We start from the raw sequence: 26613 nt of genomic DNA, 5'->3' as shown, positions 1-26613 counted from the left end.
ATGATTTCTTATGGGTAGATCCATGGGGTTAAATTTTAATGAATTGTTTCTAATGCTTTCATGCCTATTATGATGGTTTTTCTAAGACCACTCAAGGGAGAGAATGTGATATTCATATCTTTTATGGTCTCACATGAAGTTCTTGGGACTTGATTCAATTGACCCAATTGGACATACAAGATCAATGCTATTGTTGGTAAATATCTACCCCAACAAGCAATGAAGATATATCTAGCATATTGCTAAAGATTATTTTTTAAGAAACCTATATATTGATATTTATGTTATATATTAAAATTATGAAACTATAATGAAGCTATTGTTAGTACTTTTAAGAGTCAATTGCTTGGAAATTTATATATTCTAGTTGTGAAATTTTGTTGTTTTGAGGTTAGATTTATCTTATGCCTCAAGATTTTGAGCTTTACATTCCACTTGCTTATGTGTCTTCCTCTTGTATACATAAGGTAAGTGGCCCACACTATTTTATCTATAACCATTAAAATAATCCCTTGCTCATTTCTTTTCTCACCTCTCAACCTGCTTCTTGACAAGCGGTATTAGAGCAATGGTCTTTGATGCATTTGGTTCAATCTTTCCTTGGATTTCCTTCACGGACTAGTTACATTCTCGTTACTTAAGGATAGGGTGTTAGCTTGGAAATGGATAGATGCAAAGACTAAGGAGACCAAGGAAAAATGCCTTGTTAGAGCTAACTGGAGTACATGAAGGAAAAGGTGGAGACATCATGGACAAAATGGCAAGTCATGGACAAGATACATACCATTTTGTAGGTAAAATAGTAAATTAAAAGGAAAATAGAGTTAGTTAGGGTTACAAGTGCAATTACCTTTCAAACATGCTTTCTCTTTTCTCTTTTTTTCAAGATTTTGGCTAAATATTTCATGGTTTCTTTCAAGAAAACCTTCTTCTTTCTCTTCATTGATCACAACTCTTCCTTTGACCTTAGGACACTTGTTTAGTGACTTGAGAGCAACATATCAACTATACTTGAGTAGGAATCATTCAGCCTTGAGCACCAGAAGTACTTTGCATATTTTTTGGTGCCTTTGTACTAAGAACTGTAGGGAAAACCTCCATTTCCAATATGCATTGAGATATTTTTCATTGATTAAGGGTAAGATTGGTCATGTGTAAGGGGTATGGTAGCTTCTCTTTCAACCTTTGGAGCTCCTCTTTCAACCTCTTCAAACCCTAGCCATGGTAGAATAGGGAACTTGCTTCAATGGTCAAGAATCTTGACAAATAGTATAAGATTTCTTATCTTCTTGCTCATGAGGCTCTCTATATGGTTATGGATTATCAATGGCAACAAGATTAAGCTATTTCCTTATCTCCTCAAGCTTTCTTCTTCTTCCAATGATCATGGAGAGCAATGTAACATTTAAATTATTTTAAAACCATCAAGATTCCTTAAGAGAGCTTGTGTCGAGGGCCAAAGGATGTTACTCAAGTAAGTATTGAGTTGGAATAGTGAAAAATTTGGAGAAATAAGTATTGAGTTGGAATAGTGAAAATTTTGGAGAAATTTCAGCATATGGACCTTCTTGGAGTGCATATTGGAGTCATATTTTGGGGCTTTTGGTCACGGAGCTTGAATATTTTGTGTTTAAGTATTCACGAGAACTCAAGGCATTGATTCTTCAAGAATTTTATGATTTTGGATTTTCAAGCTATTGGAGGTAGAGGCGCTTGTGCCTAACCACTAGTGTATTCATTATACTAGAAGTATTTGCATACTTGTACACTGTAGGTGTGGTGAGCACCCGTCACTGTCACTTCATTCTTTATTCTTTTAGTAATATTTGAATAAGGAAAGATCGGTCACACATTATGACTATTGGAGTTCCCACATCTAATGTCTCTTGCTCTTGCTCTCTTGCTTCTTTTACCATAGCTCTTACTTCTACTCCCATGCTTCCACTCGAAGCTTCCTCTCTTCAACTAGTATCTAAGCATTGGTTTGGGGAGCTTCTTATTCAATTTTACTCTAACCTTGATTTGAAAGTTTCACATCTTCATCAATGGTAGCTATGGCTTCTTTACCATGAGGTATGCATTGAGTTTTATCCGACTCGTTTCCTCCATTTGATGCTTGCTCTAAAGCTTGGATAGACTTCAAGAACATTAGCACGACTTATGCCTATTTCACATTGTCTTGTTGTTATGTAGACACTGTGTGAAAAACCTTGGAGTGCATCATCATCCAGCTTCCTTATGAATCTAAAGAGTCAATGTCATCTTAGTGCTAGTGTCCATGGTATGGTTAGTTCCAAAATACGGGATTCTTGGAAATTTTTTCCTATTTTTGATATTTTGGATATTATTTCTTGTAAATATCCTAAAAAGATATAGAAAATTTCTAGAATAGAGTGACATGAAAAAAGCAAGTGGCTTTTTAGTCAATTTTGGAAGATCTAATGTAAAAAGAAAGACTTGCAAATTTACACAAAGCGTGATCACAGTTTACATGTAGCAAACAACACTCCAAAGGGAGAGAACGAGGAGAAGAAGGAGCAATCTAGGAGAATTCTGATTAAGTATCCTAGAGTTCTACACCCTTTCGAAGCTAATGGAACCATCAGATTTACTGTCTGAGCAAAATCAAAGAAGCTAGTTTTTTATGCACGTCTTTGGTCTAGGAGGGAGCTCCAAGATCTAATTCTTGGAGATTTCTTTTGAGTAGTCCTAGACAAGGATTTTGTTTATCTTCTCAAGTTCTCTCAATACATAGTGCTTTGATTCATTGATCTTTGTCTTTATCTTGTGTACCTCTTGTCTATTCTTTTTCTTCTTTTCTATCTCCTATTCTCTACTTCCATCTCTCTCTAATCCCAAGTGGATACGACCTTTCGACGACTAAATCCTTCCAACATAAGTAAACCCGATGTGAAAGGTCGTCGGAATGAAAGATAGGATAGGAGAACCTTCAAGCACAATTTCTAGTGATGTTTTGTAGTCGAGCTAGTGCAGAATATGAGCATACTTATGCAGTTACAACAACAACAATAGGTGATACAGGCTTCTACTCAAACAAAAACTTTTGTGATGAATGCTCTACAACAAAGTAGTAGAGCATGAGATGAAGTTTTTTAATGGTAGGAATGTATCTTCATATTTTCATACCTATGCTCGAAGGATGGAGTTATTTGGGATGGCTCAATTTGCATGAAGTAAATATTTTGTATGGGTCACTATATATGAATTGAAAGCCCAAGTTACCGAAATGTGCATGTAGGATATCGACTGGATAGCTTTCAAGAAGACACTTAAGGAAGAATTTTACATTGAAAACACTAGTTTAATTATCTACAAGGCTTTCGAAGAGTGGGTTCTAAACCCAATAAGGGTCCTGTGGCTACATAGTTATTAAGAGAATTTGAAAGTCGATTTGAGGAGTTAGATCTTGCAGAACAACAAGCTCTTGCAAGTTACAAAATTGAATTGTTCTTACAAGCAATAGATCTTGAGATTCAAGAGAAGCTTGATGATTTGTTAGAGGATCAAACTATGCAGACAAGGCTTAAAACAAACTAGAGGTATGTTAAGGAAATTGTTATTGTGCTGGTGAAAAATAATAAAAGAAGAGAAGTATTGCATGTATGTAGCTTACCTACTATTACATGTAAAATAGTTGGTGTCTGCAGTAAACCACCCACCTTTGTGGCTAATACTATGGCTACACCTATTGTTCTTACTATTAGGGAATATTTATTAGATGATTTGTTTAAATACATGCGGGATCTTCAGTTTTGAAGGTCACAAAATTGGATGAGAAATGACAAGAGAAAAGGGGACGCGCAACAGCTCCTAAACTAGGGAAAAGATATATGTGTTGCTATAGTTTGCAGCATGAAAGGAAGGATTGTGCTTCTTATCACGAGGCCTTGGCACAATAGCTCATCTTTTCGAAAGATGGCAAGATCCATGCACAAGAAATATGATTGCCTCTTGATTTAAAATTTGGAAAAGTAAGGTATGCAAAAGTTGTCGGAAGACTTGGCTGTCCGAAATGCTTATGTGGTTGTACATGCTGCTACTTTTGGTCTACAATTGGATAGAATGCCTAGCTAGGTGATGGTTTTTCTGAAGGCTGTAATATGGACACATGCTTTGTATGTAGCTGAAAAGAGAAAAGTTTTTGGACAAGACATTCATGACATAACTGACAAGGAATTACCACTAGATACATATTTGGCAAAAGGGAAAAGTATGGATGTACTTGTGGAAGAGAAACAAAAGAGAGATGAAGATAATGCAGAGACATCTAAGAGAGCAACAAGAAGAAGTATGGATCAGGCTAAAGCTACAAATCAGCCACCACCCGAGCATGTTATAGAAGATGTTGGGCAAGAGTAGAAATAAAATAGCAAGCAAGAGGGACAAACAGTTGGGATATAAGTTGCAGTTTGATATTGAGACAACCCAATGGATGCCTTGAAAGATCCTGTAGTGGAAGAGTTAGACATTACATCTATAGATTCTCTTAATGCATTTGAAGAGGTTTATGAAGCTCATGTTTTACTTGATATAGAGACTTAGAGGGAGATTGATGCAGTGTTGGATGCACATGCCTTTAGAGAATATTAGATGTAATACTCCATAGCTGAAAACTATTTTGAATGCTTTGTTAAAGGCCTTGATAGGAAATTCAAAGATACTTGAAGATATGGACTACTTCATTATTTTTGGTAATGGTCAGTATGTGTTGGATGCAAGTGAGGCTCAGTTTATGTTTAATGTGGTACATAATTGTCAATATAAGCATATTTCCATGTGTTGGACTCTGAAAGAGAAAACATGTTGCCATGTATTTGTTGATGGGTGTATTCTAACCATGTATATGGAGGTTTCATAGCCTCCAGTATATGATGGGCACCCAAGGCTGTATGACCCTAGAGGTGGTATGAGATGTGGGTCGAGTGGTGCCAATACTAGTTATTTCGATCTATGATCCAAGGGGATGTCTTCTTATGTGCATGATGAGCAACAAGTTGATGGTATGGGTGTTTGACCCGGGTGGTGCATCGGTAGTACATATCAGAGGATGTGCAAGTTCAGAGGAGGTGGATGTCGTGTTGCTACATGGACACAATGTCAAAAATCCTAAAGTGCATCATCATCTGACTTATGAATCTAGAGAGTCAATGTCATCTTAGTTGTTAGTGCTAGTGGCCATAGTATGGTTAGTTTTGAAATATGGGATTTTTGGACAAGTTTAGTCTATTTTTGATATTTTGGATATTATTTCTTATAAATATCCTAAAAAGGTGTAAACATCTTATAGAATAGGGTGACATAAAAAAATTAAGTGAAATTTTTGCCAAATTTGGGAGATCTAATGCAAAAAGGACTTGCGAATTTGCACAATGCGTGATTGCAGTTTACAGGTAGCAAAAAACACTCAAAATAAGGAGAAGAACGAGCAATTCGGGAGAATTTTGAGCAGGTGTCCTGCAGTTTTACCCCCCTTTCGGAGCCAAGGAACCATTTTATTTGCCATCTTAGCAACATGGAAGAAGCTAGCTTTTCGTGCATGTTTTTGGTTTAGCAGGGAACTCTAGGAGATCTAATGCTTGGAGATTACTTCCAAGTACTTGCAGATAATGATTTTGTTTAGTTCTATCAATACATAGTACTTTGATTCATTGAGCTTTGTCTTTATCTTGTGTACCTCTTGTGTCTATTCTTTTTCTTCTCTTCTATCTCTTATTCTCTACTTCCTTCTTTCTTTGATCTTCGATGGATATGACCTTTCAAATAAAATCCCTCTAATAATGCCTGCTCTTCCCTACTTCTTGTATAGACATTGGCAGCCCTATTCTAGCTCATATGGCACTTGCCATTTACTAGGCATCATTTTCCTTCCTCCCTAGCATTGGTACTTAGTTTGGAGTGTTAGTTTTGAGCTTGAATGCTTTAGTTATTCACTATTTAAATAGGGTAGGATGCTCTCATAAAACATGAATAGCTGTTACTTCATTGTTTGAGCTCCACTAATGCTCATACACCCATACATTAATATTGGGATATTTAGAAAATGTCTTGAGGTGCTAATGGTTGGCTTTGAGCTTCCATTGTCTTAGTTTTAGTAGTGATCTCATTGCTTAAACTAAGCCAATGCAAGCTCAATTTAAATAGGTTATCATGGTGTCATAAAACAAGGAGAATCATTACTTTATTATTAAAGCTCCATTGATGCTCGTACACCTATACATTGATGTTGAGATATTTAGAAAATGTCTTGAGGTGCTAATGGTTCATTGTGAGCTTGCACTGGCTTAGTTTTAAGAGTGATTTCACTTCTCTAATATAATGGATAGCAAGTTTTTATAAGGGAAAACTAAATGCCTATTGCTCTTAGATGTCATTCAAGTGCTTCATATCAATGTATTGATGCTTAGCATTGGTCTACACACTTGAATATACTATTGAAAGATTTTGAGTTTTGATTTTTAATGCTTGATAACATTTACCTTGGCTATGGTTACGTGCCTTCGTCATTTCAGTGGCTTACACAGTTAGGGGCTTCAAGAATCTATTAGGTTTTATGCTCACATCTTATGCTTCATATATCTTGGATAGTCACATGTCAAGCATCTAATGTTTTGAGCTTGCATTCCTCACTTGGCATTCAATTTTGTTCCAATGGGAGTTATTTTTGCTACTTGAAATTTTTTCATTTCAGCAGAGCTTTGTATTTATAGAATTGAGCTTACTTTAGTGAGATTGTGGGACTTGGTTGAGTTATGGTCATAGTCTTTGGATGCTATATGAATGCACTTTTTGCCTAGCTTTCATGCTTTGAGATGGCACATATCTATATCAAGTTGTTGTCAATGATATATTCACCCTGTTTTGATATGTATGGATCTTCTCTACACTTGCTCAATCAGTTGTGTATTTGGCAGTTCGCTTCCACTATCTCTAAGACCTACTATAAATATGAAACTTATCCCTATTGTATAGATAACTCTCTCTAGAACATTGAGCTTGGCAATTCTGTGTATTGGTTGTATGCTTAATGACTCCTAGTGGTTTGTACATATCCCAGTTTTTGTAGGATATACCTAGTAATTGCAAACTAGATTTTATCAATTGATTGCACACATCTAGCATTTGATTTTATTGCTTCCATTATATTCAACTTATTGTAGTTTTAGGTTTATATATTGTTTATGAGGGTAAATGCTTTGACTTGACCATCTTCTACTAGTAGTTAGTGGATAGTTCTAGTCTTTGTTGTTTCTTGTGTGTTAGACATTGTATTGGCTTTGATTTTGGACTATTGTGCTATCTTTTATAGTAGTGTACTTGTCTTGGACTATGATTTTATTTCTTGCATTGTGAGTGGTGGATTGAATGACAGTGTTATCTTTAATATTGAGAGGTTGGATGGCAAAAATTATAGCTATTAGAAGACATAAAAATGGTAGATTCTCATGCAGAATGGTAGACTAAGCCATTGAGGCATGAAGGTACAAAGCTCAAATGCTTTGATGTAAAGGATTTGACTGAACTCGATGAGTTATGTAAATTTACAATCATTGTGTCACTCTCTTAGTAGGTCTTGTATAATGTTGTCTCTGAAGGGTAGACCACCTAGCAATTATGGGGGGATAATATTTGTAATGTCTATGATGAGCATAGCCCTACCATTCAAATGTATTGGTTGATGCAGCTCATGAATGTTCATATGAAGGAGGGGAGTTCCATTTTTGCCCACATAACTGAGTTTCATTCTATCTTCAGCCACTTATCTTCATAGGGTATTGAATTCAAGAACAACCTTCCTCCCTTATTCTTGGTAGTTATATTGTCTAAGTCATGGGACACATTCTATACTCCTATGTTTATGAATATGCTTGTTGATGGGCTAAAATTGCAGAATGTAGGAGTCTTTAGGTGGCATGAAGTATTTCATTACTTTAATTGATGATTTCTCGCATAAGATGTAGGTATACTCCATAAAGTAGAAAGGGAAAGTCTTGGGAACATTTTAGCATTCGCTTGCTATTGTTGAAAACTAGTCTAGGTATAAGTTGAGATATCTAAAATGGAAATAAGCATGTATCTAAAGCCTTTGAGTAGTTTTGTGATGAGAGGGATGCTAAACATTAGTTGAGCACCCTATATATGCCACCCAAGAATGGTATGGTTGAGCGCATGAATAGGATAATTTAGGAGCGAGTTCATAGTATGCTTAGCGAGAGAGGCTTACTATAGTACTTTTGGATTGAGATAGTTACTACTGACATTCATTTGATTAATCGATCCCCATGCACTGCTCTTAATTATCAAGTTATAGAGGGGTTATGGTCTAGAAGACCTCCATCATATGATCATTTTTGTATATTTGATTATGAGGACTTCTATCATATTTCAAAGGATAAGCATAATAAGTTAGATCCTAAGTCCGTAAAATGTCTCTTTTTTTGTTGTGGGGATATAGTAAAATGGGTTATTTTTTATGAGATTCGTAGACTTAGAAGATCATGTGAAGCCATGATATTATTTTTCATGAGGAGAAAATGCATAAGAAGCATGAGCAAGCCACTGAGGTACATAAAGTGATATTTCAGGAGGAGCCTCTTATTACTATCCAACTAGACAATATATAGCAACTGATGGATTGGTGGCCCTGAATCCTAATGTTAAATATGATGTATAGACCCCACAACATATTTTGTGGCGGTCTACTAGAGATACACATCAATGTGATTGTTTTGTGCCCTATATGGATGTTATAGTGGTAGATGCTCGTGAGTCTCTTACTTGCGATGAGATGATATGAAAAAGTAATATTGACTCTTGGGAGTGGGCCATGTATTGAGAGTATGAATCACTATTAAAAAATCATATGTGAAATTTTGGTTCCTTTGACTAGTGAAAATTGTGCTTGGCTATGCAAGTGGGTGTACAAGTTAAAAAGTACTACTAGATGTCTCGAGCACACTTACAAGGCCAAATTTGGTTCCTGTTGAGGATTTTAAGCAAGAGTTTAGTGTTGAATTTAATCATGTCTTCTCTCTTGTAGAGAAGATGACTATCTTACACTTTGTATTGACTTTAGTTGCACAGCTAGATTTGGATTTATCATATGGATCTTAAGATGGCTTTCTTACATGGGGACTTGCATAGTGAGATTTATATCTAGCAACCTAAGAGCTTTGAGAAAAAAGATATGAATACCTACTGTGCAAAAGTTGAAAAAGAGCTCTTATGACCTTAATTAGGCACCTAGAGAATAGTACCACATGTTTGATGCTTTGAGGGATATATCCATAGTGATATGGATTCATGTTTATAAACAAAGAAGACCTATGATGACAACCTTATGATTTTGTACTCTATGTGGATGATATATTGATTGTTGAGAGTGCTCATGATGATATGGATGCCTTGAAAGGTCATCCTAAGAAGAGCTTTGAGATGAAGGACATGTGGTAGGCCTCCCATATTCTTGGGATACATATCATGTACAATTTGTCTAAGGGACTCCTTTGCTTATCATAGAAGGAGTACATCTACGAGGTCCTTGAGTGGTTTCATATGTAGGATGTTAGGACTATTGGGTGTCCTTTATCTTCTTATGTGAAGGTTCGTCAGACTAATTATCCATAGTCTAATGAGTAGAAGGACAAGATGTCTAAGATCCCTAATGCATTTGCAGTGGGTAGTTTTATGTATGCCATGATAGCCACTTGTCCTCACATATCATTTGCTATGGAAGTTATGGTACACTATACAACTACACCTAGCATATGGCATTGGGATGTCATGAAAGTTACCATGAGGCACAATAAGAGCATTATAGATATGTGTATATACTATGGCAGCCAAGATACAGGTGTTATTTCATTATATAGGACATGCATATAATAGGAAGTCCATCTCTTGCTATATCTTCATCTTTACTAGACATAATGCTTCTTGGATGTCTAGGCTACAGAAATGCATGATGATTTCCACTATATAGAGGTATAGTATGTTACAACCACTAAGGCTTACAAGGAGACTATTTGGTTACGCCATCTCATGGTAGACATTGGTATTAGTGTGGTGATCCCTACACTACATTTAGATTCTATGAGTACTATTCAATTGGCCAAGAGTCAGGTTTTCCATAGAAAGACAAAGCACATTGAGATACATTATCACTTTATTAAAGAGGTCATTGAGGAAAAGTCCATCAAGCTTGTCAAGATCTCAAATCCTATAGATTTTCTTACTAAAATTCTCTTAGCGGAGTATCTTGCCTCCCTTAGAAAGCTAATGGGCATTGCATGAGATGATGCATTTCATCATCCTGTTGTACTTCATGTATGTTTTGTAGTGTATCACTTTTTTCTTGTTTTTTTCTCACTAGATACACATTTGAGTTTAAGAGGAAGGTTATTAGGGGTAAAGGTGCCTCTATGTAACTACCTATGTAGTTATTATACTAATAGTATCCGAATAGCTATACACTCCAAGTAGTGGATGCCTATCAATGTCACTACATTCTTTATTGTGTTAAGTGACATTTGAATAAGGGAAGGAGGATCACACATTATGACTCATGGATTTACCATATCTTATGTCTCTTGCTCTTACTCTCTTGCTTCTTCCCTCAAGGAATTCACTATATGTATATTCTCTTTATCACATGCATTCAAGGTCTATTTATAAATATCTTTATTTGTGAAATTTTCAAGAATAAAACACAACCCATTTTTATTAAATCTGTAAATAACCTCTTTATACTACACCCTTTTATATGTTAAAAATGTATAAAATTTGCACTTTAAAAATCTCTTATTTTGAACCCACGTGGTATATACATATATCCATGAGTGACCCCCCTTAGCTTCTTCCACCATAGCTCTTGCTTTCCCTCCTGGCATTCCACTCAGGGCCTCTTCCATTTAAAAGAATGCATGGGTTGAACTAAATGGATTCTTTGGAGCATGAAACTTTATGAATGGATTTGAGGTAGTATCTTCAATCAATGGACGATGGTCTAGGACTAAGGTCTAATTCTAAGTGAATCAATCATCTTCTTCAAGTTAATAAGAGGTATTTAATTTGCTTAATCTCTAAAATCTCTCTACATCCACTTGTTTCAAACTTTTCTACTTGTTGATGGAAGTTTTTTAATCAATTTAGTCTTGAAATTGATCAACAGATCGGAGATTAGTATTTCTCTTTATTTATCACAGTCAATTACTTGAATTCTAGCATTCATTTCAGTCCTCTTTCATCTCACAATTACCATTTACATTGTCTTGATACATAATCCTAATTTGATTGTGTGATTCTTTATACCCAAGAAAGAAATATTAGAAAGAATAAATACTTGCAATCAATGAGTCACTGAATTGCAATGGTAAGATCCTCAGCCAACTTCCATTTCTTGATTCCATTTTTCATCAATTAAATCTTGCATATCATTGAAGGCTAAAATAATTTTTTTCAGTTATACATTTCATTCTTGTTTGCTTCAATAGAATGCTTTTACCATCTTGGTCTTTTCACCAAGGAAAAAGGTAGATACCAAGGGAGATAGTGGGACAATAGAGAGATGACTCTTCCCCACTATAAAAGATTCCAAAGGGTTGCAAAACCAACAGACCCAAAGAGAAGTTTATACACCTACTAGTGATTTGAGGCACGTGTAGGAAGGTTGTCATGTGGTTAGGTCCCTCACCATACATACCATAAGTGTAGCCATTGAAAAACTAAATATTTCAACTAAAGAGCATTGATGATCAAGGTCTCATATATTAGTTATAGAGATTATACAAGTCTATAATAGACCTAGTACAAGGTATATTAACCTATTTCACCCGTCGTTAGCAAGGTATAGGTGTACACAGGAGTAATAGGACACTTGGATAGTGATGATTGGGATTGATACTCAATCATCTACAAGTGCTACAAATTATTGTAGATGATTACAGATTTTACATTGGGTAGTTCACTCAAATAATAAATTGGGACCCATTTTGGGGTACTATCTACTTGGTTACAGGAGTTGTAGTAGTGCAATTCATAGATATTTCTAGGCGTAAATAGGGTATTTAAAGTCATATTTAGTCTCTGCAGGTCATATATAGGATATCACAAGGGTTTTCTTCAAAAAGATCATGATTCTAATATTGAAGTGTGAAATTATAGCCATTTTAGTGACATGAGATCTATTAGAACTACACTACAATAGTGAGTAGGGATGATTGGAAAGAACAACTTTTTATAATCATGAGATGAGGCATTCTATTAGACATATGTACTTAGTCTTTAAGCTCGATCAAGTGTTGAAAAAATGGTTCAATCCAACATTCAAACTAGGGCAGTAATGGAGCAGATGGCCCACTCTACAAAGGATTCATTGGAGAAGTTTGCCTCTTTTTTTAAAGATTCATTGGATAAGCTTAGTGCTGATTGGACAAAGAACATGGTATGAATTGGACCAAAGAAGCCTATTAATTAGAGAGTATATTAACTAGTTTTTCAATATTGCCATGTATGTAGAGAGTGTGAGCGATGATGTAAAGTTGCATACATATACCTATGGTCTAGAGTGTAATCTGTCAGCTAATGCTATAGCCCAAAAAAAAGCCATAGGATTCTAGGATATTGAGCTAGCAAAGAGGTATGCTAGTAAGTACAAGAAGAATATTCCTATACAAGTTTCTTTTGGATAGAAAAGGGCTATTCATAAATAGGGTAACTTTGGTGGTAACTATGGAGGATCCAGTACTTCATTTAGCAGTCCCAAAGTTCCTATATAGTCTACATTCAATGCTTTAGGATAACAAAGTGCTTCAAAGCTAGTAACAATTGGCCATAAAGTAGAGCATAAACAATGTGACAATAGACCTAGAAATAATTCAATAAGAAATGGAAAGTTCATACGTATGGATCTTTTTATAGAGCGCAAAGAGAAGGGTCTATGTTTCAAATGTGGTGAAAAATATATGGCTAATCATGCATCTAATTGTAATTACAAGAAATCCAAAACCAAGAGTTACAATATGATAGTAATTGAGGATGTGGATAAAGAGATCATTAAAAAAACAATTCTGATTGCACAAGCTAAATTTGAAGACTGTGACGAGGATCTTGATCTAGATTAGTCTTATGAGGTTGTTGATGGATTTGTATTTGACCCAGGAGGGCATGTTTCCTTTAATCCTAGTGGGAGAGATTTTCCTATTACTACCACTACCCTTTGTTCTATTTCCATGGATACTTGGGAAGGTTCTAAGAGCCCTAATCACTTTGTATGAAGGGTACCCATCATGGGAAGGATGTGTTTATCTTGATAGATGGAGGTAATACACATAGTTTTGTGAATAAGCTAGTTGTCCATAAGTTACATTGTTTTCTTACTAATTTACAACAATCCATAAGAGTACAAGTAGCTTATGGAAAATAATAATAAAAACTTAAATGTATCCATATGTTCCCATATAATTGGTTGAAAATTATGAAGCAAAGGTGAGCTTTATTACTTTGGAAATAAAACCCATAGATATTAAAGTTGGATGTCTTTTTGTTTTACACCTAAATAAAGAGGTTGAGGATCAATTTAGGAATTTAGCGAAGCATCTAGCTTTGAAAGCTCTACTTGAGAAGTATAGCTATATTATTTGAAGTGCCTACCTTAGTACCTCCCAAGAGCACAAAAAATCACCCTATAGATTTAGAGCCACATTCAAAGCCAATCAATAAGCCACCCTACAGATTTTCTAAATGTGAGTATGAAGAAGTGGCCAAGCAAATCTAGCAGCTTCTAGAGATGGGGTTCATTGAGCTTAGTTCTTCATCTTATGTATTTTCAATCTTATTAGTGAAGAAGATAGATGGATCCTTCAAGCTATGTACTTACCATAAGGATCCAAACAAGATCATAGTGAAGAATAGGTATCCTAATCCTAGAGTTAATGATTTTCTTGATGAGCTCAAGGGGGACCTAGGTTCTTTACTAAAAGTGAGTTGATATCAGGATATCATCAGATTTGTATAGGAGAGGCTGATGAAGTTAAAACAACCTTTAGCATTGATCATGGATTATAACATTTATTGGTGATTCCATTTGGGTCTACCAATACTCCAACTATCTTCCAGAGTTCGATGAATAAGATCTTACAAATTTTACCCTTTCACTTTGTCCTTGTTTTCTTTAATGACATATTGATTTACAACAAGATACTATTGGATCATTTGTTACAGATGAGGAAGTTTTTTAATGTATTGAGGCATCACAGACTCTTTAAAGAAGTGTTTTTTTTATATAGATAGAGATGGAGTACTTATGTCACATTGTTAGTAAAAAAGGGATATAGGCTAATCTTAAGAAGGTGCAGTGTGGTAGAGATTAGCCAACACCTAGTATCAATACTTCACTTAGAAGATCTCTTGGTCTATCATCATTCTATCACAAATTCATTTAAGCATTATATGACTATAGTAGCTCCTATGACTAAAAAGTTAAAGAAGAAACCCTTGTTTTGGGATACACTTGTAGATTCTAGCTTCCACGAGTTAAAGAAAATCCTTAGTTTTTATCTTATTTTGGTATGTTTAGATTTCTCTAGACAGTTTACCATACAGTGTGATATTAGTGGCCTTGGCATAGGGACTATATTTCTACATGAGCATGGATTTATTACATTTGAGAATCACAAGCTTGAGATAAGAAAATGGCTCTGAATACTATGACTAAGAGATGTTGGCTATTATTTATGTGATAAAAAATTTGAATGATTATTTGTATGAAAATTTAGAGTTCAGAGTGATATAAGGAATGTTAAGTACTTCCTTACTTAATCAAATCTCACTCCTAAGAAACATAGATGGATAGCTACTTTGTGAAATTATGATTCAAACATTACTCATACAAGGGGTAAGGATAGCGTGGTAGATTGATTCTCTTTCCAGCATGTGGGTATGTTAAGTTTTAACTATGACTGAGCTATATAATGATATGATTAAGGAGTCATAGGAGATCTATCTTTTAGATGATGAGATTAGCCATTTACTTTAGAAATTACAAGAATATCTCATGTACAAAAACTCATATTGTTAGCTTAAAAATGGCATACTCTAGCTTAATAACAAGATTGTTATTTTCTCTACTTCTTTTAGGCTACAAATTATAGAGGAGTTGCATTCTTCACCTATATCTAGATATTTTGGAGTATTTAATACCTATGATAAGATCAATAGAAGTTTACAGTGGAAAGGATTATGGAGAGATGTTAAGGATTATGCCATGAATTGTATGCCTTGTGAGTAGAACAAAGATAGCACCCATAAGCTAGGTGGTTTGTTATAACCATTGTATACCCATGAAGAAAAATGGATATATGTTATCATCATGTATTTCATTACTAGCTTACCTATTATAGAAAAAAATGGCATCTACCTAGTAGTAGATAGACTCACCAAGGCAATTCATTTTATTCCTATTGAAATCAAGTTTGTTGTTTCAAATGTGGCTAGTGTATTTATGGAACACATGTTTAGATTACAAGGATTCTTGTAAGTGATTGTGCATGGTAGATATACTACATTCATGAGTGACTTTTGGTAGGCAATATTTAGCTCTATGGATATTAAGTTAGTTCCTTCTATAGCGTATCATTCACACACTGATGGCCAAATAGAAAAGGTATATAAGTTTTGGTCAGCGGTATTCTACTCCAGGGGTATTAAGTTGGCTCTATCTATAGCCTTGAATCCATGGATAGATGGCCAAATAGAAAGAATAAATAAGTGGTTGGAGACTCATCTTCACCATTTCTATCATGCTATGCAACATACATGGGATTCATAGTTGCATTACATTGAATTTACTTATAATAACTCCACTCATGCTAGTATTGGAGTTTCACTCTTTAAGACTATGAATGGTTATAAGGTGCCCTTGCCCATATTGATTTTTAGTGAGAAGATCAATCCTCATGGAAAAGAAGAATAGGAAAGAATGTAGACCCTTCTTCAATAGTATAAGATGAATAGTAGAAAAGCTTAAGATCAAATGAAGATCTATGTTGATGCCAAGACGTGAGCTCTAGAGTTCCAAGAAGGAGAGTTGGTTTTGCTGAAAGTACCCAAGTCTCGTTACCCTACTTTGAAGAAGGATGGATCTAGTAATAAACTTGCTCACAAGTTTTATGGACCCTACAAGATCTTGAATCATATCAAAGACTTGGCATATAGACTCAAACTACCCTCTTCCACTAAGATTCATAATATGTTTCATGTCATCCAACTCAAACCCTTTTATGGTACTCAAGTGGAAATAGTTGTTGAGCTACATTATATGGATAAAGAATCCCTTATTTAGTTTATCCCTAAGGAGATCATAGGTAAGTGTGAGAAGAAGCTTTGCTCTCATTTTATCATTTAGTATTTAATCAAATGGATAGGTTTACCACTTGAGAAAGCTTCTTGGAGGTTAATTTCCATATTAGATGAGTTTTCCCATATACAAAATGCATTAATAGTTGAGTCACAGTCAATGATGGAGCTAGTTATGATGTAGATAGGGAGTAGACAATAGTCTATTTTAGAACACTTTTTATTTTTTCCAATTTTTAAATTTTTTTCATTCACATAACATCAAGGTAGTCATCAATAGCTACGTTTTGGTATGTGACACACTTCATTTGGATACATTTATTAAAAGTTAAGGTATATTTTGTTCAATAAGACTTCTTCTTACAACAAGTTATTTATTCATTGCAAAGTTGATTGCTTAAAGATTTAAAGGCTGAAATTTCTTTTTGAAGACATCCAAATTATAATATGGAAAATGCTCATTTTATGTCTTCATTTCATTCAATAAATCTCGATTTATTCATTCATTTTTCATATTTTGTATAGCTAAAATCATAGTAGTGCTCTGTTTTATCCATTTTTCTTTGCGATTGTAAGTTTGTTTTTGTGGGAAAAAGCCTTTAGGAAGGGATGGATTGTAAGAAGATGGGAAGACATATGCTTTAGTAAGCAATCATTAATAATATCTTGTCACACTAGCATAGGTATAAAAGATGTGACATGTAATTTTTGACATATTTTGAAATAACACATTTAGTCTCTCTTATCTCACCTCCTTGGTCACAGCTCTCACGGCTTCACTCTCCCCTTTTCTATCTTTCTAGTATTTCTCTCCTCTCATCAATTATTCTCTCTCCTCTCTTCTCTCTCTTGTACTTTCCTTTCTCTCACCTATTAGCCCTCTTCTTGACATATTTCCCTCTTCATCCATATTCATTGATTTTATGATGATGAAATATGTGGTCAAAGTGAGAGAGGAAGAGATGAGGGAATAAGAAAGGGAGAAATGGGGGAAAGCTCTTAAAACTATAGCTCCCAAAAACTAATATATAATTTAAACTTCAATCTCACTCAAGCTAAAGTTTGGGACATGTGTAATGAGAAAGAAAAACATAAAAGTTTCCACATGTTAGAGGTCACTTAAGAATCCACATCATAACTAGATAGTTATACTCCCACTATCTAATCTAATAACTTGTGAACCACCTACTCAAAGGGATCTAGATGTTAGCTTGGACTAGGATGTGTTGGGGAGCAACTTCTCCCCCTAGCACAAGCTTGCTTGTGGAAAAATCCCTCAACCCAATACTATAGTGAATGTTTCATGGCCTACCATATGTCATATAAGTGGGTGTGACAGCCTATATGGGCAATAAGTGAAGGTAAACTTCCCATGTGCACTCATACCTTCTACATTTGTTGTCATTGGTTCAATATTTATCTAGATAAGTAGTGAAGCTAGTTGGAGTGCATTGGTGTACCAATCCTTTATGTATTGGCTATATTAGCTTCTTAAGAAATTTACATTCTCCTCAATACTTGTGTACACTATTATCTTTTACTATATCATGCTCTCTTTTAGAATATATGAGAAATTTAGCTCCGTTATGTAATATTATATTTTAGGTTAGGCTTTTGGTACATATAGATACAATCTAAGACCCGTGGCCTTGAACTTCACTCCTTTTATATGTGGGATTTAACATTTCAGCATATGACAATTTGACACCCAAATTGAATGCCCTAAAATTAGGAAAAACGGATCTTGAATGTGGATCCCTTATCGGTGCCTACATGGATTGGAATTTGACACAAGTGCATGTTGTAGAGGAGAATGAGGAACTACTTGAGATAACATATAGATCATATGTGGATTAAGGGAGCGTTTCTTCATATCTATGTCCTCCACATCACCTTGCATCAACTTGCCAAATATGTAGATGACTCTGACTTAGACTAGAGTTATGCATGCTACAATATACACTTCCATATGTGACACCACAACCATGCATGGATGAAACATAGATAACTAATTAAAATAACTTATATGAAAGAAAATATATGATAAAAGATCACATAATATCTAAAATAAATGCAAAATAGAATGCATGTGTTAATTAACACATTTAATAATGTAAGAAAATATCTAAATATAGAGTAAGAGTAGCTTGCCATCATGTTTACAAGCATGCTTATAAAAACATGAATAACTCCATAATAGCTATGCTTGTACATGCATTTCTAAACGCGGTTTATAAGTACCAAGTTGAGATAGAATCAAAACAACAAGAAGATAGGATTTTTAATATTTTCAGGAAAAGAAGAAGAAGAGGAAGAGGAGGAGGCATGAGAAAATCTACCTTTAATAACAATAGGAACTTGAGAAGGTCCAACCGTACTTGAATTAAAGAGAAGAAGAAAAAGAATTAACTTAGAACTTGATCCTGAGAATGAGAAAAAGAAGAGGATACAAAAAAGTGGGAAATGTTTCTTGCTCTTGAGAATAAGAATAAGAAGCAAAGTCTATTGCTCTTAAGAAGATAAAGAAAAAAAAGCAACATAATAACTCCCACTTTTCAAAATGAAACTTTTTTTTGACTTGAAATCTCCAATATAACTCGTCTTTTCTCTCCTTTCTTCAACTCTTCTTTTACCCATTTTGACTTGGAATGAATTCATTCTAAATGAAAACAATTTGTTTATGGGTCTAAATTTTTATCATTTTCCTTAGTGTGGTTATATTCAGATTTGAGAGCCCATGTAATCCTCTCTTTTAATGTGCACTTATAAAGGAATGCAAATGTTGGTGTGTAAAATGTTCTCTATTTGTCATGTTTGTGTATGTATATTTAAGCACATGTATGGAAATGCTTGCTACTAAAGTGCATATACCAACTACACCTATGCTTCCATTTTGTTGTATTCAAAATTCACTAAAGTGACTTGATTTACAATTGATAGGAGAGAGCCTTATGCTTGGATTGATGAACATATATTGTAGCTCATCATGGGATTGAATATAATGGAAATTAATAGTCAATATTGTAATACTTTCCAATCAATGGTGAAAGGTTTAGAAAATTGAAGGAATATAATGAGAAAACCCTATTTTTCGTTACTTTTGGGCAAATCTTAGGCTAGAAAATGTACATTCTTGTACATATGGGTTATTTTTTGAGCTTTCAAGACTCAAAATTTAGTTTGGTGACCAAGGTCCAAACTCTTGGCTTCTTCAATTAAAATTTAATGACACTAGAGCCATTTTGATATTGATGCACTAACTCCATGGTAGATTCAAAGGATGATAATGTCGTTTATTTGGCGTATAGTCTTGAGAACATGTAAAAGGCAGTATGTATCTTTCATCCAATAAATTAAAGTGCTTGGAAGAAATATTTTCATGAACTTCTAAAGTTTGCAAGATGTTAGAACTATCTTGATTCCAAATCCTTCTATTAGCCTCTCCAATTTTGCTTATGATGCAAACATATTAGCTGTAGCTAACCTACTTTGCTACCAATATAGAATGGACAATTTGGTTCACACTTTCAAGATAAGTGCATAACATCAAATACTATTAGCTCCTTGATATGTATTGCTTAGTTCCTTAGCTTCTTCTATATCCCTTGATCTTTTGCCAACTTCATGATGTAATCCTTGAGTATCCTAATGTAATAGCATTAGGTGGACTTGGTTGCTAGACTGATGGATGAGGTGCTCCATCTTTTGAAGGTTAGGTGTGCTTTTTTGACTTAGATTATGCATAGCCATAATGACTCTCTACATATATGCTTAGTGTATGTAGTGCAGTCTCTGTGAAGGAAAAGGACCTCTTAGGCTGGCAATCTAAAGGTTCCATGATCACATACAAAATACTAAGAAACACAAACAAAAATCTAAGCATAATTCATAAAGAAATAAAGAAATAAAAGAGAAACTATGAAAACTTTGGATGATCAAAATCACGAAATGAAGAAAAGAACGGCTCTCACACCTTAGATTATATATATTTATCTATCTCCCCTCATCCCCCTCTCTTTCTCTCTCATTACTTTCATGCTCTATTTGTATTAGTTTTTGTATCTTGCTTTGTGTCTTTGGAAAGAAAATGTCTAAATTTGACATGATGGAAACTTAAAGTTATTTTTTTAATAGTTGTGTATATGCACATTTTGAGTTTCGAATTCATGCATATTTTTTGTGTAGGTGTGAGCTATATAAGATTGTAATTTTTCCACAATATTAAGCACATTGTGATGCTAGAAGAAGAGAAGAAGAAACATGCTCATTCGAGGAAAATAGACACCACAATGCCAATGGTAGGGAGGATAATGGCCATATTCATATTTAAATAAAACAATACAAAGTACAATGAAAAAGCATGTAGCTCTAGAAGTCAATCAGACAACTATAAATTTAATGACCAATATGCCTAGGCACATGGTAGAGAGGTGTATCTACTATACAAGCTATTCTCTCATGAACTTAACAACCATGACACCATACCACATATTTGAGAGAGTAATAGATAGGACGTGATGTATAATGAATATTTTCTCACTACACATGGTGGCTTCTTCATACTCAAAATATTTGTTGACGAACAAACAACTTTCAACCAAGGATTACAAATTAGTATCATTACCATACCTCCATAGAGAAGCAAGCTTTGTTGATATTAAATAGGATGGAGTCAATCCCTGACTTCCACCTAGTGCCCGGGTAATACTCACAAAACAAATCCTAGTTACCACCTCATTGTTGAATGAGTAAAAAGAGAGTGCAGAATCAAGTGTATTCTCATGGTTTTCCTCATGTTCGATGTGTTGCACGATTCTATTCGCATGAACGTTTGTTGTTGTTGGCCGATGATAAGCGCTACGTGTGTGGTAAGTGGGTTGGCCCGTTTGACCTAAATGCTGTACTTTCGTTTATTCTTTTCAAAGTGGCGGAAGATTATGCTTGCGGTGTATATACATCTGCAATTTCGCTTGCAGAAATTGGATTAACTCGAATCAAGAATGGACTTCGAATCTTGGACATAGACATCTTCCAATTAACTGAATGGTGAATCTCCATTGGTGTTAAACATTGCCGGTGGCCGAAGCTGCTCGTATATATATTTGACTGCAGTTTAGCTGGCGTGTGCAGGGTATCTGAACTGAGGAAGCAAGTGGAGAGGTTGCTCCAGGAGCTTATTCGAGCCCGACGTGACTCCGCGACGTCAGGCAGGGCGTCTAGCTATGGCCAGGATCTGTTGGGACTGATACTATCAGAGATAGAGCTGGAAGCCGCCAGAAAGGAATCCCAATTGACTGGAGACGACAGAGCATCATTTTATGAAGCAGCTCAAGTTGAAGCTGGGAGACCATTTAAATGTATGCCTGAGCGGACGTTTCAGTACACTGAGGCTCACCTCATGGACGAGTGCAAGACCTTCTTCTTCACGGGCCACGATACCACCTCCCTCCTCCTCACCTGGACCCTCATGCTCCTCGCCTCCAACCCCACTTGGCAGGATCGCGCCCGCCAAGAGGTCCTGCACGTATGCCACGGCCGCATTCCCGATGCTGACGTTATCGGAAAGCTCAAAGTGGTGAGACAATCACAGATTACTCAGATCAAAAGAACAGCTCTCTCCACCCCCTTCCAATTCTTCTCTCTGCTTTTGATTATTGTGTCACAAGTTATCTTATAGTCGGTCTGCTTTTGCAGTTGGGGATGATACTGCTGGAATCTCTGCGCTTGTACACTCCTGCAACGCTGCTGGCACGGCAAGCCTTCACTGACATTAAGATAGGCGACATATTCATTCCCAAGGGCATGTCTGTGTGGGTGCCGGTGCTAGCGATCCATCATGACAAGGCTATATGGGGAATGGATGCTGATCAGTTTAACCCACATCGTTTTTCCGAGGGAGTGGCAAAAGCCCCCGTGATGTCCCTTAAGCAGCAACACAATCAACACCACGAGCAAGTAAAACAAGAGCAGCTGCCACGACAACAGCTCCAGCACCAGCAGCAAGAGCAACGGCCGGAAAAGCAGGAACAAGAACAACATCCGATTATGCATCACGGTTTCCTACCCTTTTCCTTTGGCCCCCGTAATTGTGTGGGTCAAAACTTTGCACTATATGAGGCCAAGGTGGTGCTTGCTATGATCCTCGCTCGCTTCAAGTTCCATCTCTCCCCTAATTACAGGCATGCGCCTATATTTGTCCTCACCCTCAAGCCCAAGCATGGAGTCCCGATAATCATCAAAACACTCGACACATTTTCTAAACCACACGTATAGATCTGGGAGGTTCTTTTTCAGCAACTTACCAAGTATTCTATAATCTACACATAGAATTGTTACACTAAGCATACGGCAAGCTCTATGTACGCACAATATCACATCCAAAACCGTCACTAATGCTTTGAGATACCAATCAACTATTGAACCTTGTACACTGTCAACAAAAGCTCAAGAATATAGATATACATGCTAACAGCAAAATATCAAAGTAGATCGGCAATCTCTTCTCATGTAGGACCGAATGTCATGAAGATATAAAGCTATAAGTAACACCTCAATAATAAAATGAAAATACTACATTGCTTTGAGCTGTAGTGTATTGTTACTTTGCCTCTTCAGCTAGATATTGATAAATATTGTCATTATTCCTCTTGTGAGAAAGGATATTGGGAATACCCACACTTGTCAACTTTGTCTTCCAAGGATGTCGATCCAACCAACACTAGAAATCAATTGGATTACTAATGTAGTGGATTAAAAGAAAGAGTAGATAGTGTTGTGTATTCAATGACAACAACTATCTCTTGAGCAACAATATTATCATCTAAGCAACATGTAATAATAGAGTGTCTTTTAAATGTTGAGAATGGACATTGCATATGTGATGCATTTTAGCATTGATACATACATTGCGTAAGGGAGGACCTCTATTTACACTTGCAACAACCTTAGCAAACTTAGTATTGTATCTTACGAGACATGTATCTTGTAAACAACACTTATTTAAAATATTCCCCTTCACTTTCTTTTGTCTTTGTTGCACCTCTCACTCCTTTCCTCAAACCGTCATTGTGGACACCCTATTTGGCTATAAGTGCTATGGAGGTATATACACTACAAGAGAAAGGCCCAATACACGCGCTGATATACCCGCATTTTTAAACATGCTTATAGATGCGAAAATAAACGCACAGATTTTTCATTTCTCATAAAGTCCCTAAATATGATCAAACCTTTTAACAACTAGTATTTTTAAGAATACATTACCAACTTTACTTCTTTGTGGTTTAATATAGCTTACCCAATTGTACTTCTTTGTGCATCTTGGTGCATTGTTCTTTGGATGTGCGCATTCAATTCTAATACTATAACCCAACAAATGTTATATGTATCACAAAAGTAAACGGCTCTTAATTGATATTTTAGTTATTTCTGAGTATTACAAATATACATCCAATCATTCAAAACTAATTATATGCTATAATGAATGATCAATCTCATCTTCAATGAGATCAACCCTTGCTAGACTATCTACCTCTAGGTCTATGTTACCAATAGGCAATGAAACAAATAAGTCTATCTCACTGTAAGATGTATTGCTATGCTCAATTTCTTCATAATCATCTGCAACCATATTATTATCCTCTTCTGCGCTTCCTTTAACATCCTCGTGGGGATCATCTTGCACTCCATCATGTATATCATCGATCATGGCATCATCATGTACATCATCATTGATTGTTGGATTGTCATCAACTATCTCTATGTTGGTAGCATTGCCATATACTGGTTTTGAATGATTAGATATGGGGATGACGTGCCACCATCGGTTATTATTTACCATTAGGTGATACACAACCTGCATTTAAAAGACAAAAAGTAAGCAACTTAGATATTTATTGTATTTTGAGAATGTATCAAGAAGTAATATATATGAAAATAAATAGTTTCTAATATACCTGCTCGCATTGTTGAGGTAGTACGAATGTGTCATTCTTGCCTTGCAAGTGAAATTTTGTAGAGTCAATCACTCCAAAACCACTTGGATGACATCTAATTGTGCAATGCTCACCCGTTGTTACTACTTTTTTAAACCACTTCACATCTAGTACATATATAAAAAATCGCCTAAAGTAAAGCTTCAAAATATCTTGGATCAAGCCACAATAACCTTCCATGGTGCCATTGGTATCCTAGAAGTTTGCAAGGATACCACAATCCTGGGTATTTCTCTTATCATCTATATGTTGAGTTCCAAAATGTTTGCCTTCACACCAAATAGCATTGAACAATGTGCACTAGTACTACATTGTTGAGATCATATTAATGATTTAGTTAACGATGAAACATGTGAAATTTTTATATCATATATAACTAAAGATAATTTAATTATAAGTATGTCTCACCTTTGATAAGCAACCTCTACATATTCCCACTCCTCTTGCGATATATCCATCACCTCCTCTTTTTCCATCTTCTCCATTTCTTCATGTAGCCAATCTATATCAATATGATGTGGAAGCGTACTTAAATGTTTTGGATATGGGACATTACGTCCATGTCTAGCACGAAATGCTTCATTTTGCTTACTCTTCTTGCCCTTGCTTATTTATATAGTATCACCCATTTGCTCATTACTTCGCTGTTAAGCACACAAAATACATTTAACTTACGAAGTTCCTCTTTCATTAGCACTTTGCTCCTTCCTTTTCTTTGAGGCATTAGAGAGGTCATTCTCAAATCTTCATCATCTTTTCATAGTCGTTGTGGTAAAGAGGGGTCCACTTTAGTAAGATATTCAAAGATAATTTGTACAAGGGATGATTGCACTAACCAACCCTCAGCCATGCTTCCCTCGGGCCATGCATTTTGCCTTACAAAATCTTTTAGGATTTTTATAAAGCGTTCTAGAAAAAACATCCAGCTTCCATGAACTACTCCACAAATTGCGATCTCATCAATTAGATGTATGAGTAAGTGTACTTGAGTAGTCAAAATGGAGCGAGGAAAAGTTTCCCCCACCAAACAAACTACCTCAATGGACAATACTCGAGCCTCTTGCAACGTATTTGGATCGATTTCCTTCAAACTCACAAATCTACCAACATGCAATTGAGAACGTATTTGGATCGATTTCCTTCAAACTCACAAATCTACCAACATGCAATTGAGAATGATGATTAGTTTTGTCCATAAATTCAAGCGGGTTTACTACGTGATGTACGTAATATGTAAACTAAAAATTAAGTATAATGTATACATACCTCACGAGCTCACACATCTTGTAAATGATATCACACATATCTTTCGAAACACAATGGGATATACTAGTAGGAAGGATGAACTATATGTAAATATTCATACATTGTTAATTAGTCTACATAGTTACTCCACTAATTAATATATTTATAGCTATGAAAATCCTTACCTAAAACATTTTGTGCCAATCGTGAGACTTCAAACCGGATAGTTGCTCCATACCTCTTTTCTTTTTCTTTATGAAGGCTCCCTTGAGGCATCTCATACATCCTGTGGGAGTTCGAATGCTACATATATGCTGCTTCACCATCTTTTTTGCGGTCTTCGACAACATCCAAGGTGCAAGCGGTAACTCGATCTTTTCTCTAGGTCCTATGCGTGGCCAAGCTCGTCTCATACGTCCAATGCTATGTAAATCCTCCCTTACATTGACAGAATCACGAGCCTTGATTAAGTAATCCCATAATGTAGAGGCTACATTCTTGAATATATACATGGGGTCCAATAGGTGATTGATCTTGAGTTCAGTCCAATATGGGAGACGAAAAAATATAAAGAATCTAAGGCACAAACAATACATTATTTCTCATTTTCATAATGGAGTGTACTTTAAAGACAAACAAAAGAAGTAAACTAGTTAACCGACTCATGCTAAGTGGAGAATGATCATTGGCGTATGTCTAAGTGTCCTCCCAAGGTCAGAGATTGTGGAGTTCTTCCATTAGTGGGGGGTGCATATTTGGGGTGGTCAATAGGAAGAAAACAATGATGATTGTCATAGATAACCTTCTTCAAGCATATCGGTCTAGAAAAAACCAGAGAGGGACCGCAAATTGAACATGCATGATATCCTAATGTAGTTAAACCTGTAGAAACAAGTGGGTTAATGATGACATATATTTGATTAAGAGTAAAAATGAATAAAATAGAGTACGCAACTACCTGAACACTCTCCATAGCCTGGAAAGTCATGCATGGTCCACAACA

At 35.6% G+C, this 26613-nt stretch overlaps 1 protein-coding gene across 1 annotated transcript in view; it reads left to right on the top strand.

Moving 5' to 3' along the window:
- The window catches only part of LOC148019768 (cytokinin hydroxylase-like), a 28829-nt gene extending 5665 nt beyond the window's left edge, over positions 1-23164 (top strand). Inside the window, exons 4-5 of the mRNA XM_087699932.1 lie at positions 21502-21946; positions 22066-23164. Of these exons, the coding sequence (XP_087556058.1) occupies positions 21502-21946; positions 22066-22644 (1024 nt within the window). The 3' untranslated portion in view covers positions 22645-23164. The remainder of the gene's footprint in view (positions 1-21501; positions 21947-22065) is intronic.
- Positions 23165-26613: the final 3449 nt, after the last annotated feature.

Source organism: Lygodium microphyllum, chromosome 19 (genome assembly GCF_053477565.2).
Source record: "Lygodium microphyllum isolate KBCC chromosome 19, Lygodium_microphyllum_v1.1.10, whole genome shotgun sequence".
Classification (NCBI taxonomy): Eukaryota; Viridiplantae; Streptophyta; class Polypodiopsida; order Schizaeales; family Lygodiaceae; genus Lygodium; species Lygodium microphyllum.
Note: the sequence above shows the minus strand (reverse complement) of the source record. Positions and strands in the feature narration are given on the sequence as shown.